The 17,216-nt window shown below is 33.0% G+C and overlaps 1 protein-coding gene across 1 annotated transcript; it reads right to left on the bottom strand.

Annotated features, from left to right (window-relative positions):
- Nucleotides 1–2,991: 2,991 nt before the first annotated feature.
- Nucleotides 2,992–11,732, bottom strand: LOC127098639 (glutamine--tRNA ligase). The gene is made up of 24 exons (XM_051037284.1): nt 11,444–11,732; nt 10,963–11,126; nt 10,822–10,872; nt 10,621–10,692; nt 10,331–10,430; nt 9,910–10,005; nt 9,732–9,793; nt 9,531–9,632; nt 9,350–9,442; nt 8,870–9,022; nt 8,723–8,778; nt 8,389–8,479; nt 8,229–8,315; nt 7,706–7,903; nt 7,522–7,620; nt 6,629–6,760; nt 6,393–6,529; nt 4,923–5,022; nt 4,755–4,850; nt 4,091–4,191; nt 3,909–4,014; nt 3,723–3,812; nt 3,500–3,629; nt 2,992–3,409 (listed from the first exon to the last, which is right to left on the bottom strand). The coding sequence occupies exons 2-24, from the start codon at nt 11,098–11,100 to the stop codon at nt 3,315–3,317; spliced, it is 2,385 nt and encodes a 794-aa protein (XP_050893241.1). The 5' UTR covers nt 11,101–11,126; nt 11,444–11,732; the 3' UTR covers nt 2,992–3,314.
- Between the last annotated feature and the right edge of the window lie 5,484 nt (nt 11,733–17,216).

Below are 17,216 nucleotides of genomic sequence, written 5' to 3'. Positions count from 1 at the left end.
ATCATATGCCTTGGTAAGGAATATACAAACTTGGCAACATTACTTGTTTTCTAAAGACTTTGTGATTCATAATGATATGTTTGTGACGAAGATTTTTCAAATAAATTTAGTGCATATTTCATGTGATTATGGTGCATTTGAAGGGTATTATAGGTACGACGGTTTTCTTTTCAAGAGGAGTCGACTCTACATCCTTGCATGTTCAATTAGGGAATCATTAGTTACAGAGGTACATGAGGGAGGATTGATGGGATATTTTTGTAAACATAAGACTCTAGAAATACTAAATGAGCATTTTTATTAACCAAAAATGAAACATGTACATCAAATTTGTTCTAAATGTATTACATGTAGGAAGGCAAAATCTAGAGTTATCCCATATGGATTGCATATCCCTTCTCTTATTCCTTCATTATATTGGGTGGATATTTCTATGATTTTTTGCTAGGTCTTTCGAGAATTAAGCATGGACGAGACTTCATCTTTGTGGTGGTATATCAATTTTCAAAAATAGTTTATTTTATTCCATGCAACAAGATGGATGATGTTTTCCACACTGCTAACTTGCTCTTCAAAAAAGTGGTAAGGCTACATGGAGTCCCTAAAATCATTATTTTGGATAGAGATCCAAATTTTCTAGGTCACTTTTGGAAGACCTTATGGGATAATTTTGGTACTAAATTGTTCAAGATTTCTTAATGCACCCATAATACTTCTTAGTCACCATGCAAAATTATTTAAATGTTCTTAATTTCTGAAGATGCATCTCCGAATGTATTAATTTTTGAATGAATATTATAATATTCCGGAGATGCATCTCCGTGACAATTTAAAACATTCAATACATCTCACTCGGAAGCCATTTATATTTGAATTGTCCAGAGATGCATCTCCGTAAGTATTCCGGAGATACATCTATGATACGTCTCAGAACAGGTATTTCATGTTATATGTTGATTATTTGTATTCATATGAAGATTTAAAAAATATCGTACAATCGAAAATAAAAATAAAAAATAGACGACATAATTCTAGATGGACCAAAAATTCCATACAAAAATAAAATACCAATAAATGTCAAAAATATCGTACAATCAAGATCAATAAAGTAGCAAGATCGTCAAAATAAAATACAGACCATAATACTACTACTATATAATAAGAGACTATTGTGTGTGTCTGATAACCTTTCCTCTACCATCTCTGCCTCATCAATCATCAATCTCATCTATCTCACTGCGTTGTCTCCGATACATCAGTGCCCCTCGTGCCTCCGTCGTGATGGCATCTAGGACTTGCCTCAAATTAGACCCATCAGAAAAAATATCTTTGTCAATTCCTTCTCGTGCAATCTCTATTATGCAACGATACTTAGGCAAGACATCCTCAGCATGATCTAGTTGTGCTTGCTTAGTATCTTCTGATGAAATGGTCTCAGTGGATCTCTTGGAATAGCCTGCACCATATACGGATGTGACACCCTAGAGAACCATCTGATGTACCCTTTGACATAGCTCCAATCTCTCTCAGCTATGGTAGCCCATGCCTCCTCCGGTACCATATGACTTTCATAATCATGTCATTTATCTATATATGTGTCAAGGCAGGAGGAGCAGAGACATCAGGGTGTTTTGGAATGGTCTGAGTGTACCTGAACTGCTGCATGATGCGCTCAGGAAAATGAGGAACAATGAGACATGATCTGTATACCAACCATCTAGAGTATAGAACTATCTCGTCAAATGGCTGCGTCTCGGGGTGATCAACATAGTTGTTGAAGTGCATGTCCTCAGAAACCAAACGATCAAGATAGAATTTGTAAGGCTCGATCATTTGGTTCCCTCTGAGCAGGATAAAAGCAGTAGCACACGACATATCCTCAGTGATATCAGATAGACTCACCCAACTAGAGATGCATGGGAAGTGTTGGAGGATCCAACCCTTAAATGAAAAGTTTTGAACACACGAATCATCAGTAATGAATTTGCAAAGATGAAATAAAAATGAAAAAGAAACATTCAAAGACCAATAATTATTACCGTCAGTAGTGTCATGTTGCATGTGACCTACTTCATCTTCCACATACAACCATTTCTCAGCTTCAAATACAGGTAGACCAGACAAGCTGATCCTCAGTTGTACTCATGGATCCGCTCTAAATATACGAAGTAACGTAGGTAGACAATGTATGTATATGTGGCACTCTTATCCACAAAAATCACAGAGTCAACCTAATAAAGCATGTATACTCTCAATTCATGCGATCTGCGGAGTGCCACCTGCTCATCATCACTATTAGCATGTTATTCACTTAGGAGTGCATCCTCATCATCACTAATAAAGCAGGTATACTCTCAATGCATATTATCTTTTTTATGCAAGTGATTGTCATTCATCTCTATGTAATTTTCTAGTTTAATCCACCTTTTGTAAGTTTATAATTTTTTCGAGTTTTTAAATAATTATTTTAAAAAATATCAAATTCAATCATAAAAAAGATTCTTGTACGTGTTAGTTCTTGTTGATATAGAAGAAAAAAATCTTACAATGGGTACATACATCAGCAATAGAAACGTGAAAGAGGCAATTAAAAAAATTCATCAACAAAAATCAAAGCATAACCAAGCAAACATTTGCAATCATTGATAACAAATAGCGTTCAGTTTCGGTACCCGTTATATAAATCCTTACTTTCGGGGCAATCTATTAATTGAGAATGCCAGTAAATTGTTTCATGTATTTATCTATGCGTCGATAAGTTTAGTACATTAGAAAGTCAAATGCTAATTCCACACTCCATAATAATATTAACATACACAAGAGTCAAACAAAACAAAAACTAACATACCAAAACTTAATCTATTTATAGAGGGATGACTTGGACATACTAATGAACGTCATATATCATGTTCATGTCACAAATATAGAACAAAAAACTCAGCCTAGTTTTCAATTATTAAATGTGAAAAATAATAATTTAAAGACGGAAAATAAGTAAATGCTGCAATTTTTACATCATGAAAATAGCACGAGGCTAACAAGTTTGAAAATAAGTATAACTTCATAAGGTTTAAAGAAGTATAATCTTCAAACTACAAAATCTCACAAGGAAATTTAAATAACTGGAGAACTTTTGACTGGTCCTGTAAAAAGATGTACATCACTATGTGGTCTGTAAATGTGAACAGACCCTCTCCCCAAAAAACAATCATGCTATATATTGTCATTATTTGAATAAATATTACCAACCATGCTTAATCAACATGAGGCAATATTGCCAGCATGATTTAACCTCTAATTTTCATTCATGAATCCTACTTTCCACCCTTACTATAGCTGTCCTTTAATGTGACGGTTCTATTAAAAACAAGTTTTTCTGGAGTAGAATCCTGGTCGACCGTAAAATAGCCTGGAATTGCAAATACAAGGATCATATGTTAAGCTAAAAAAGGATGGAAAGGATTGAACTACAGAACCTTAAGTTATCAAAGTACAGTACCTAATCTTTCAAACTGGAAACTGTCCCCAACTTTTGCATCCCGGAGTGAGGACAAACCATATGCATTTGGAATTACCACTTTGGAATGTGGGTTAAGATCGCCAAGCCAGTTGTCAAGTTCAGCAGGATTCTATTGAAGTGATTCAGATAAAAGGCACGGGGAAATATCATTAGGTACGAGGATATAAATGCAAACGAGTACTCAGACAGATAGATAACAAACCTCTGATAGGAACAGCCTATCAAACAGCCTGACTTCGATCTTAAACGGATCAACTTCAGGAGAAGTTTGTGCAACCCAATGGAGAACACCCTATAAATAACAATTTCAATAGATCACTACCGATCTGATCTTACAAACTCTTAGAGATGTTAATTTAAAATAACACACATAACGAAGTTTGTAAACCTTAGGCTTTGTCTTCTTTGAAGGATCATACTCTGCCCGAATTTCAAGAATAGTCTCATTATCATCAGCTAGAATAACTTCAGTGCATTTTATAGGAAATGCATATCTGTGCAAACACCAAACATTTAGAACAAATGGACAAATAACTTTCGATACAGTGTTCATTCATTCCTTATACTTACCTGAGTATCACAGATTTACCAGGAGCAAGGCCATAATAATCTTTTGAATCTTGCATACGGAAATCTGTGCGTTCAATATATACAACATTGGAAAAAGGAACCTGATAACAAATAGATTGAAGAAAATCACACACACAATAAAGCAAGGTTGTCAATATCATATCAAGTAGTAAACAAGCTTAACTAAATATTGAAGTAAATCTGACAGTGAATCTGATAGGAACTGCTACTAGTTCAAATTCAGTTTATATTCTCTAGGGCCTACAATCAAGCGTCATATCCATACTGGACAAGCTCATTTACCATTCAACGCATTGTCGTCCCCGATACCACTCATCGATACCACCAGCGACAAGCTCATATATGCAGAAAGAGGGACTTCAAGCATACACTACAATCTGGTGTACTTGACAACATAAAGGTATGAGTTATTTTTTAATTGAAACTGCTGGAAATAGGGACTCCCAAGACAGCATTGATTTTCTTGTTTGTAAAACTAGAACGTTTCACATTAAGGGCAAGGCTTCAGGGGGGATATTCTGAATCTGAACAAGTTCCCATCAGAATCAGCACCAATAGACAATAGTAGAGTAAAATTAGTTTAATACAACATTTCCTAAAATTTGGGAACTCTAAAAATATCTGTATTCACAAGCCCAATTACCTTGTAGAAAGCAGATGGATCATCAGCTTGAGCATCAGGCCATTTTTTCCCATCAACCTCAATTGTTGAGTTGGCTTCAAGATTAGTAATAACAACCTTAAAAGATAGAAAGCATCAGTCTTTAGCTAGTTAATAATATCCGTGGAAAAATTCAAACAGAAAAAATACCTTGAGTGGATGTAGGACAGCCATTGTCCGAGGAGCTGTCTTGTTCATTTCTTCCCTAACATGATGTTCAAGGCGACCCAAGGATATCAAAGTGCCATCACTGCAGTAGAAGTTAGAAATAAATTATTTGAATTATGTTCTACTGCAGTCACATATCAAGCTTACTTCAATTTCAATGTAAAACCAGAGTGTATCTTGATGCGCATGAAGGACAGCCAATGAACTGAGCTATACAAATACATCTTACAAACAAACAAAAAATAGAGCCAAGCAAGAATAAGAGATGATGCAAACAGAACACCACATCCATGGTGAAATAACAAATTTTGAAAAGGCAACTCTACCTATTACAAGAACATCGGTGATTCTATTAAATTTTACTTTAATATCATTATTTTATAAATAATATTATTATTTTGCTTAAACTAAACTGGCAAAGCTAATACCACTGCAGTTTTAGTGAAGCCATAAAAGGAACCTTCAGATAAGTTCTTGATACCATAATACAGTTTGTAAAACAAGAAAATGGAGATAGAAACTGAATTGAAAATTCTGATGACAATAACTGTACATGATAATTGTATGATACAAGTATTTATATCTGGGTATAATAGCTAGACATTGCTGTAACTGAATGTTCACTGCTCCTCAAAGAAATGACAGCTAAGCTTAACTGTCTACAACTTCTACTAAAAGTTTCTCAGAATACTAATTGTGGTATTTTGTAGAGACAACTGTGACTGTGTGAGAGGAAAAGGTGTACTATAGATACTTTGATTATTTATGTTTGATTTTATCTACAAAATAGAAAGGAGAAGGCAGTGTCAAAATATCTTAATAGTGAACACTCTTCATATGGAGCAAAACTGAGGATAAGAACAATTTAGATATGAATTACAAAAGCAAAGTAATTCATGCTTCTAGCGCTTTTCTGCGTTAATAGTAACTTAGAAGAGGTGTTCTTACAGAGCCTGTCTACAACTTCAACTAAAAGTTTCTCAGAATACTAATTGTGCTATTTTGTAGAGACAAAGAACAATTTAGATATGAATTACAAAAGCAAAGTAATTCATGCTTCTAGCGCTTTTCTGCATTAATTTAATAGTAACTTAGAAGAGGTATTCTTACAGAGCCTGTCTACAACTTCAACTAAAAGTTCCTCAGAATACTAATTGTGCTATTTTGTAGAGACATATGTGACTGTGTGAGAGGAAAAGGTGTACAATAGATACTTCGATTATTTATGTTTGATTTTATCTACAAAATAGAAAGGAGAAGGCCGCGTCATAATATCTTAATAGTTAACGCTCTTCATATGGAGCAAAAATGAGGGTAAGAACAATTTAGATATGAATTACAAAAGCAAAGTAATTCATGCTTCTAGCGCTTTTCTGCGTTAATAACTTAGAAGAGGTGTTCTTACAGAGCCTGTTGTACTGACAAATAACGTATTGAAATTTTATATCCTACCTTCTAGTGATTCCAATTCCCCGAACAAAAGAATTGATTGCTGTTGAAGTCATGCCTCTGCGCCGCAAACCGGCTAATGTCATCAGGCGAGGATCATCCCACCCATCAACCCATTTTTCAGTAACCAGACGATTAAGCTTCAATGAAGAATAGTTCAAAATTATGGACTGGACAACTATAGACAGTACAACATAGAAGCCAACATATTAATACAGTATCAAAAATTGCTTACTTACCTTGCGCTTTGACATAACTGTGTTAGAAATGTTTAACCTTGAATACTCCCATACATAAGGTTGGTAAATACCTAATGCATGTAACAACCAATAGTATGAAGCACGGCGTGTCTCAAACTCAAGAGTACACAGCTGCATGAGACATTGCTAGATTAGGAAATATTTTAAATAAATAAATGAGTTGTCACAATAACTATACAAAGTCATTACCATAACTTGAATCAACACTACTGGTAAACTATAATGATAATGCCTCAAGAAAATACACAGTATGTCACCTTAGGAAAGAAAAATGAATGGATTACACTGGCCAAGTCTAGCTCAAAAAACAAAAATACAACTAGTAATCTTAATAATAGTTAGTGAACCATTCATTAAAACAGTCACGGCAAAAATATGAAAGTAAAACTAGAATCACTAGATCAAAGAATTAAACCAGACTCCTATTTAATTGATCACCACCATAACCCAGCTTGAGATCGACAAACAGGTTTGCAATACAAGGCAAAAATACTAGAGCCAATAGGCTGTAGAATATTGCCGTACATAAATTACTACACGAAAACCAGTCCAAATTCTTACATCACTGGAATTATACATGGCACACTTGTACCAACAAAACTCCAACTGCTTTAATGAACAGTATATTGTGTACTACCCAAAACTGCACATTATATCAAATGACTATATTTGGGGGTTGATATGATTTAAAATTTAAAAATCATAAAATAAATATTACTACAGGAAGAGAATTTAGGTGTCCAAGCTTCTTAAGCTTTATCTAGAGATATCCAAACTTATCAACTTTGCCAAAGGAAAAATAACTACAAAAACCATATCTTTAAATATAATAGAGTAATAAAACTACACAAAAGTTAGTGGATGAAACTTACTGAATGTGTGACATTCTCAAGTGAATCCACAATGCAGTGAGCATAATCATAACTTGGGTAGATACACCATTTGTCTCCAGCATGAGGGTGTGGAGTAAACTAAAGGCAGAAATGATTCACATCATAAGATACTACCGTCTCATTGGAATTTTGTGAAATCAAACATATAGAGGTGTGACCTTACCTTAATTCGGTATGCAATAAGGTCATACATATTGTAATTATCACTCTGCATGTCTTGCTTCATTCGAAGCGTGGCTTTTCCTTCTTCTATAAGACCACTTCTCATATCTTCAAAAAGTTTCAACGATTCTGAAACTGGTCTGTCTCTCCAGGGACTGTTCAATTTCTTCTCCCTATACTCCTTTATCTCATCAGGTGTCTACAACCAAATAATGAATAAACAACGCTCATTTTATTACAACTAGTGCAAATATTATAACTTAAATAATGTAATTATCTCATCTCCATAAGTTACTCCACATTAATCATTCTATGTTAAATTATACATTCCACGCAATCAAGATTCTCAAAGCCCGATTAAACTGTCAATTGCCAAAGTGTTCAGATTTGGTGCTTCAAATGACTCAGTTACGGTCAATACATCTTATTAAACCCACCAGCCACCATAAAGGAAGAATCTATTGAACATTTAATAATATAAATGAACAATTGAGCACTCATTACATGTTTAGTTGGATACCAACCTGATGATCAACATAAGCACAACCCTTTCTTATGAGCTCCACGGCTAATTCATACAGTTCTTGGAAATAATCACTTGTGTAAGTAATCTGCACAAATGTGGAGCTGTTAAACATCTAAAAAAATAGGTTGGAACAGCAACACGGGTGCCAACAAACATACCTTGAATGGTTTCCAGCCCATCCACTGGACAATTTCTTCGATATGATCAATATACTCTTTCTTTTCTGCTTCAGGATTTGTATCATCATACCTGGAAGGCCCAAAAGCTATAAAACTTAGAACAAAAATTGTATAATGAATGTCCAATCATACCTGGAAGTGCCAAAAGCTAATAAATGTAAAATTAAAATATCATGCGTAGCCAAAATGCTAAATACACAAATAGACAACCATAAATGTTTCAGTCCCTCATCAAAAACCTCCATCCCTTTCAGCAGAAGAAACTCCGGTTCATTAACAATATTTAAATAAAAAGAATAAAAGAAATACACACCTCAGGTAGCAACCTCCATCTCTGTCTTTTGCCAGCCCAAAATCAATAAACATTGCCTGAGCAATAATCATTTATTTTTAAAATAATAAATCACAGGGGGAAAACAACTATTTAGAAGTGCATATTATAGTGGGGCATACAGCATACCTTGGCATGACCAATATGCAAATATCCATTTGGCTCAGGAGGGAATCGGGTCAAAAGTTTCCCACCTGTTACTTTCAAGTGCTTGTCAAGAAGCGCCTTCGTATTGCAACATCTCAGAATAGTACCATCACTAAAAGGAACTTCAGTATGCACCTGAAATCAACATGATACCCGTAATGTGTGCAGACGCAAGCTAATTAAAACACAATTTCAATTCTAAGCACAAATACTGTTAGCAAGGAAATTCCATAATTTTGAAAACCATGCAAGAACAATATCCTGGTCAGAAAGGTTGATCAAGTTTACTAGACAGACCAATGAGTGGAGAGACATAAATATCAGGAGCAAGCACGAGCCTTAGAGCCTCAGAATATATCTGATGTGGCTCCATACAAGATAAGCACTCTAACAGTGAATTCACAACATGAACAGAACAGAATGAAGCTGCATTTAATTTGTAAAATAAAAGAAACTACCTACCTTCAAATTTTCCTCTGGATTAGGGAATATCAAATATGGATTAAGATCTTCTTCAGGTGCCTTTTCAGGAGTAGCAACAGGTGCTGCCGTATCCTAAGAATCCAAGTGGAATTGCAATAACCAGTAAGCCGTGTGATAAAAATGTAACACCAATGAGGTAAACAACTGTAAACAAACTCACCTCTACTTTAGCAGGTTTCTCCTTCTTCTTTTTAGAAGGTTTTTCATTGTCAGCTGCTGTTTTGTCACCCAGTAGTTCATATAATTTTGCATCAACGAGTTGCTGTGACATGAAAATGAAAACAACAGAACAAATATATGAGCAAGACTTGCAATAATAAATTAACCATCCAAAATACTACATTCATCTCATAGCTATCACCTTCACAGCTTTTGCATCAGCCCATGGGAGCCTTTTCCGCACATGCCCAAGTAATTCACCAACTAGTAAGATAAGGATTAAGACATCAAAATTTATTAATCTGAGCAGATTAGAAATTCAAACAAAAGCAAACATCATAATTATTGAATCCATTAGACGGGGAAAATTGTACAAATACCATTTGTTCGATAGCGTAGTTCCAGAATTGAAGCCTTGTTCTCCTCAAAAACTTCATTAACAGCATGCTTGATATCTTCTGTTGAAACCTCAACACCTGCACATATATCATATTATATCATATATGCATAAAATTGAACTCCAAAAGTTGCGACACAACAGAACTCCAGAACTAAAAGTTGATGCCCAAACTAAGTGAAATAAAGCTAGACTCTCAAAAACAAGACATAAGCTGCGGAAGTTTAACCTGGTGAACATAAACACAAATGAATCGACATAAAGGCTAAATTACCAACCAACCTAAGTATTGAACATTAAGGTCATTTTCATATGATAATGAAAGATCTTTCTACAATCACCAAACCACACCACAAGCTTAAGATCAATTTTATGTAAAAAAACTGAAGTTGTATCTATCATACCAACACCACATGCTTCTTCAAATTTATTCAAATCAAGGTTCTCATTTCCGGTTGTAGCAAGAAAAGATAGTGCCGCATCTAACTGTGCCGTTGTTTTCACCTGCAATGATAATCCGTGTGAAAAAGACGATAATTCCAATGTAAAAATTCACCCAAAAACCAATAGACAAAAAAGTAAAAAATAAAATGCAATATACAAGAACACAAAATAAACTGCTAACATTAATATCAAATACATGACAATCCTACAGCATACAAAGACAGCAAAACCAACAATTTATAGCGCACACCTTGGACGAAACTACATATTGCAGCAACGTTGGGCGATGCGGCAAGGCATTCCCAGGATACTTGGTTGCAACCTACAACATTCATTCATATATCAATAGATAGAGCAATTTCAGCTATTAACAAACAAAAAACAATCAATATAACCTTGAAGCATTTCAGCTCCTGATTGTTGCATGCAAAACTGAACACATATAACTCACCGTATAAATAAGGTTTCCAACCGATCGGCTGCACCCGTCGGTAAGACCAGCCTTAAAACAACAAAGAAACACAAAAATATCAAAACTTTTAAAGAAGAGAGCACAAAATTAGAAAGAAAAAAAGTATTATACAATGAATACCTCGTGGATAACAGCAGTGAGATTGGTAGTGACTTTGTTGTTGGCAATGGTGTTTCGAGCTGTGCGTTCATCTAAGCCGATCTTTAGAAAGAGATCAAGAGACTTCTCCTTCTCCGAGTTATCTTCCTTCGTAGGCATGTTCTTCTCACGGATTCCGATTGAAGCTAGATGAAAATTAGGGTTTTAAGAGTGTAAGAATCAGGCAGTGTTATTTTAATCACCAGTTTAACAACGGAGACAAAACTTAAAACACGGATTAACCCGATAATAAATATATAAATAAAGAAAAATATAGTAATAAAATAACAATTCTATTATAATTTTAATTCTAACGAAAATACAAATATAGATTGGTGTTGACATTAACACAAACAGAAAGTAAACAAGAAAAGGGAATCGCGGAATTGAAGGAATCGCAGCATAGAATGCATGCAGAGTGGAATAAAGACGAAGAATGAATGGAAGGAGAAATCGTGTGAACCTTAGTGCGAATCGAAGGTGGCGTTGCGGCGTAGCGGAGGGACGGCGTGCAGAAACGGAGACGGAACAGAGGAGAGCGCGAGCTGCGAAAGTGTGAAAAGGAAACAATGAGAGTGCGAAGCAGGGAGGAAGGGAAGGCTGTGACCAGCGGAAGTGGCGAGTGGCGAGTGGCGGCGGCGTTAATGGAAGTGAAAGGATTTGGGATAGTGAGAATGAACTAGTGTCGGGAAATAGAAATTATGTCAATATCCTATTTTAATTTTTATTTATTTTTTTGGAAAAATGGAGAAAAAGTGTAATAAAAATTGAATCGATAGGCCGGTTTTATCAATTGAACGGTTAGTCTGATCGGTTTCCGTCCATAACTTCAAAAGTAATCAATTCATTAGAAAATCCTATATCAAATCAAAATTGTATTTGATTCCAATGTATTTTTTATCATTTTTAACAAAATCAGTTAGATTCGGTTTAGAGTTTGTATTTTACAAACCAAACAAAACCAAATCAAATTGTATTATGTTACAAAACATTACTTATCTTACATTCAACCTAAAATTAAAATCTATTATGTTTTGGTTTTACGATTACGAACAATTTTCTCTTACTCATACTTAAATTATGTTTTGAGTGATTGAATATGACAGAATTGAGCGAAATTGAATGGAATAATGTTACATTCCACACATTGGATTGGTAAAAAAAGATGGAATGGATGCCTTACATCCAATTTCATTACTTACCTTCATTTTTGTTCCATCCAATTTATGCGAAATAACAATTTTTATTACATTTCATCCTAAATTATCCAAACAATAGAATGGGATATATATTTTGTTTCTTTTCGTTCCACTCAATTTCACTTTGTTTGATTACGCTATGCTTCATTTGTTTTGAAATATCCAAACATAGCTTAGGGTTTATGATGCATTTTTCTCATTTTCTTTGTCATGTACATCTCTCATTTTGTAGTTTAATCTATCTTCTCTTATATTCTTTCGTTTCCATCTTCTTATTTTTATGTTATTATTCTCTCTTTTAATTACGTTTTTATGACGCATTTCTACTCTAGTCTCGCAGATCTTCTATTCTTTCTTTTTTCTCTAATCTCTCATCTCCTCTATTTATTTTTTGTTTCATTGTAATACTTTTTATATTGTTTTATACTAATATTTTTTATTTTTTATTTCACTATTGTTTAATCTAATTTTTGCATATTGAATGAGAAGTTGTTGTTTAAATATGATGAATTTTGTTGTTATTTGGTAATGTATGAATGACTAATCACATAATTATGTTGGATGGAAAGTTTTTTCTCTTAGTAGTTCGGATGACTTTTAGTGTCAAAATCGCATAAATTATCTTGAAAATACACTTAGAGTCTTGATTCATAAAATGTATTTTGAGATATTATAAATCAAATTGATGCCTCTTTCAAAATGATTATTTAGGAATTCTAACTTGAGTTTGATGAAAAAAATTATACACATAAAAACAAAAACATAAAAAATATAATTTAAAATTGGACGCAAGAATTTTGAGGTTCCGTAAGGCAAAGTTATTTACTAATAAGCATAAAGATATTTTTTTTCTTAGAAAAGCTATACACTTAAAAAATTGTGTATATTAGTTATTTTTAAAGTATAAATATATTAATAATTTAATTAATATTAATTTATAATTAAATTATAAATTTTAAATAAGTGAAGTACCTTTAAAATATACTATTATTTTATAGAATAACAATAATTGATATTAATTAAATAGAGAGGTATTTTTAAAATTTTAATAATATAAAATTATGAATATTATATTTTGAGTTTATTTTTATATTTTATTTGGTATAATATATTAAAAATTAATAAAAAATATATAAGAATTGTCGGTTCGATTTCAGCCTAACCCTTAACAAACCTCTAAACCTTAAATCCTCTTCAATATCGGTTTAATATTCGACTCAGTTTTAATTATCTTAAAAAACAACTAAAGGATTTTTCAAGTAATTTATAAAAAAATTCTAACAATGATATTTTTTTATTTGCAATATATAATACACATAATCTTAGTTTTGATAATTATCTTAACAATGATAATTGGGTTTGATAATTTTTATTTGCAATATATAATACACATAATCTTAGTTTTGACATATAACCATTCAAAACCAAGAGGTTAAGACGTATGTATTTCCTTAAAATGATATATAACCCTTAAAATGCTTTATGAAATTTGAGACAATTGAAAGGTTTTCCTTCTCAAACCCAAGAGGTTGAGACATATGTATTTCCTTATGTATATAACCATTCAAAAACGAAATTATTGATGTTAACTTGTTATAACTCTCTTTTGTGAGTGAGAGCTAAAGGGAGAAATACTCGAATAGTAACTGGTTTTACAACTGGGCGGGGCCATAATATTTTATAAGTGGGGGCAATATATATATCAAAACTAAGATTATGTGTATTATATATTGCAAATAAAAATTATCGAAATCAATTAATAGACTTATCTATTAATCAAAGTATATTTTCTCTTTAGTCATTTATTATATGGTACATATATATTATCTTCTTTTTGCTTGAAAACCAAGTGGGGGCTTGAGCCTACACAACCCTTAGTGTAGCTCCGCCCCTGTTGGGGAGAAAGTTTCATTATAGTCAAATTCAAATTGTTGATGATAGCCTTTTATAACCAATTGTGTTTTGTATTTATTCACAGTCTCATATGGATTGTCTTTCACTTTAAAAACCCATTTCCAGGTCACATGTTTCCTATAAGGTAGGAAAGTGGTTAATGTCAAGAGTGCCTTGTATTCAAGTTTTATATCATGTAACCAGATTGATTGAGACATAGCTTATCTCAATCAGGTTGGTTCAATATGACTAAGAAGTGTCTTAGGTTTTGAGTGACCTGTTTACCTTGATTAGCATAGGATGTTCATTGAATTGATGAAATTGAGGAAGAGGGGAACTAGGAATAATAGGAGATAATACTCAGTTAAGCTACTAGAATTAGGAGAACTCTGAGGTATAAGGTGAATATTATTATGGGGATTAGACTTGACTTGAGGCTTGATAGGTTGTGAACGAGGTACAGATGTAGACTGAGACACGTGAGACATTAGAATACTTGACCATTACTTAAAGGACTAAAATACAAGTTGTCAGTAGTTGGTAAAGGAAGAGAAGCATTGCTCGTTTGATTAATGTACTACAACATATTTACCCTATGGCAACTCCTAATTTCTATGAGGTAAAAATATTATTCTCGTAGAGAGTAATAGACAACAAATTTTATGTTTCGTTTCATTAACTTATATTTTTTTTTTTAACTTTTTACACAATGGCTCAAAGTTGTTCTCGTAGAGGACAAAGAGAACGACTTTCACTGACAACGGTTTAGAACCGTTCTCATATAATTTTTCATTATTTTAATAAATAATATATTATATGACACCGGTCTTGTATGTTACACTAAAATTAAATTATTTTAAAAGAAATGTGTATGGCTGGAATCGAACCAAGGTCACCATTTGCTATTTTTTTACGGCTAAAATTTCACTTCCTTTTCTGATTGAATTTCATTGGGCGCAAAAATTTCACTTTCCTTAGTGGAATTTAATTTAGGGCTTAAATGTCTCAAACCTAACCCTAAAAATTTAACTCACAAATCATAAAAATAGCCTTCTCATATGTAGGATTTTCTCCCAAATCTAACCTTAAAAATTAGCCCACAAATTTGTGAGAAGAATCAATAAATTTAGGAAGCAAAATATGGTTTGATTCACGATTGGTGAGTGTTGCTCATACAGGGAGAAGAAGAGGAAAAAGAAAAAGAAAGAGAGTGGAACTGAAGAGAAAATAGGGGGATTGGGTAGGGCATCTTCCTATGTGTAAGATTCTATAATGTTTTCAAATTATTTATATATCTTGAATCATTTTGTTTTTTGTTTGTAACTAGATATAGTATAAGTCATATATTTTAGAATGAGAGAAATTTTTTTAAAGCTGCAAGTTTTGTTGTTTTTTCTAAAGAATGGCTTCCAATTGCGTATAGAGGCTTTTTTATGTAATTTCGATTTTCTAAGTTCAGTAGCAGTTGGCTTGAAACTGGATCAAGCCATATTTATGTTCTTGCGTATAATTAAGTGCAATTTGTATGGCTTAAGTACCTATTATCCAAAGAGGAATTCTTCCAGTAGTATTGGCCATTTATCCCACTACCCTCCATATTTGATCAAGTAGTCAGTCATACTATAGACCTAAACAATCATACATAATGATGAAATGATATCCTTCCGAATAGGATAAGAGAATTCCTAATATATATATATATATATATATATATATATATATATATATATATATATATATATATATATATATATATATATATATATATATATATATATATATATATATATATTCTTTTTTGTTCTATTAATTGATGAATTAATTGAATAAATAATTTGAGAATAAAACAACAAGTACAAAAATGAGGAATAAACCCCAATAGAGACTAGTACGATTCAATTCAACATTTTTTTTCATTTAGGTTTGATTGTGTCATAGCTCTATAATTCGGATTAGGTTTATCGTTGGATGAACTGCATTGCTGATATTGATCCCAAAAAAGAAACAGTGGGTACCGCTAGTCCGTGAACAGCCAACCATCGTACTGTAAAAATGGGATAGGTCCTATCTATGGTCATTGGAGCCTCCTAAAAATATCTACTAAATTCATTGAGTTATTCCAAAGAATCAAAACGGCTAGTTATTAAAAGAATTCTTTGTCGGGTTTTTGTAAAATACTCGTTTGGACGGGGGTTCCAAATACATCGTAAGCTAAACCCGTGCTGACAAATAACCAACCCGCAATGAATAGGGAGGGTATAGTAATGCTATGAATAATCCAATATCGAATACTCGTAATAATATCAGCAAAAGAACGTACTTTTGTGCTTCCAGACATGTTGAGCTCCACATATTCTTATACAGTCAAAAAGGGATAGATTCCATAAAAGATTAGATCAGTAAGTAGAATTTCCCAAAGAATTGCTTTGGCTCCATGTAAAAAATTACTAGGAGAAAAAATAGATACACATTTTTTCCATTTAGGACTCTTCCTTAGTATTACAAATAGATCCCAAAATGTCTCTATAAATGGTAAAAGTAGAGTTTGTTGCCCTGACCAGGTAAGGAGCGACGATATTATATACGGGTACAATCACTTCAATTTGGATAAAATTTTTGAAAAACTACTCTTTCTTTGAAAGTTTCTATACATCTACCCTTTTTAAGGAATTTTTTCAGAGAATTTTTTCTCTTTTCGGATGGTAAAATTTTATTAGAGTATAGAGTATATAGAGTGTCACGTAAATCAGTGTCAAGCAAATCAATGTTTGAATCAAAATACAAATATTTATGCAACTTCTTCCATTTTGGGTCATACAGATTAATAGCGGAAAGAGGTATCCAGAAATGTCCGCGATCGAGTAAATAACTCTAGAAACGCGAGTTAGAAAATGGAAAGATTCGTACAAATCATATTCGTCATCACCACTTTGCGAAAAAGTATTTTCTATAAATATGTTAGAGACCTCTAACTTGCTTGGTAAAATAGTATATTTGTTCCAAAAAGCATGTTTTTTTCCCGCCGCACAAAGAAAAGATTTTCTTTCGACTGAACAATACATTGAGGAATTGTTCATACGAAAAATCATAATTACAGGACCTTTCCCCATAAAAATAGAATCTTTTGTTACAATCGAAAGAGAA

This window comes from Lathyrus oleraceus, chromosome 6 (genome assembly GCF_024323335.1).
Source record: "Lathyrus oleraceus cultivar Zhongwan6 chromosome 6, CAAS_Psat_ZW6_1.0, whole genome shotgun sequence".
Taxonomy (NCBI): domain Eukaryota; kingdom Viridiplantae; phylum Streptophyta; class Magnoliopsida; order Fabales; family Fabaceae; genus Lathyrus; species Lathyrus oleraceus.
Note: the sequence above shows the minus strand (reverse complement) of the source record. Positions and strands in the feature narration are given on the sequence as shown.

Bases quoted from the DNA above. Each gene is read 5' to 3' on its own strand.
- LOC127098639 (XM_051037284.1), bottom strand. From the start codon at position 11,100: ATGCCTACGAAGGAAGATAACTCGGAGAAGGAGAAGTCTCTTGATCTC. The intron at 8,316-8,388 runs GTATGTTTGTTG...ACATTTGTGCAG, and splicing joins TGGGCTGGAAACCATTCAAG to ATTACTTACACAAGTGATTA. The intron at 3,813-3,908 runs GTTTACAAACTT...TGTTATTTATAG, and splicing joins CAAAGAAGACAAAGCCTAAG to GGTGTTCTCCATTGGGTTGC.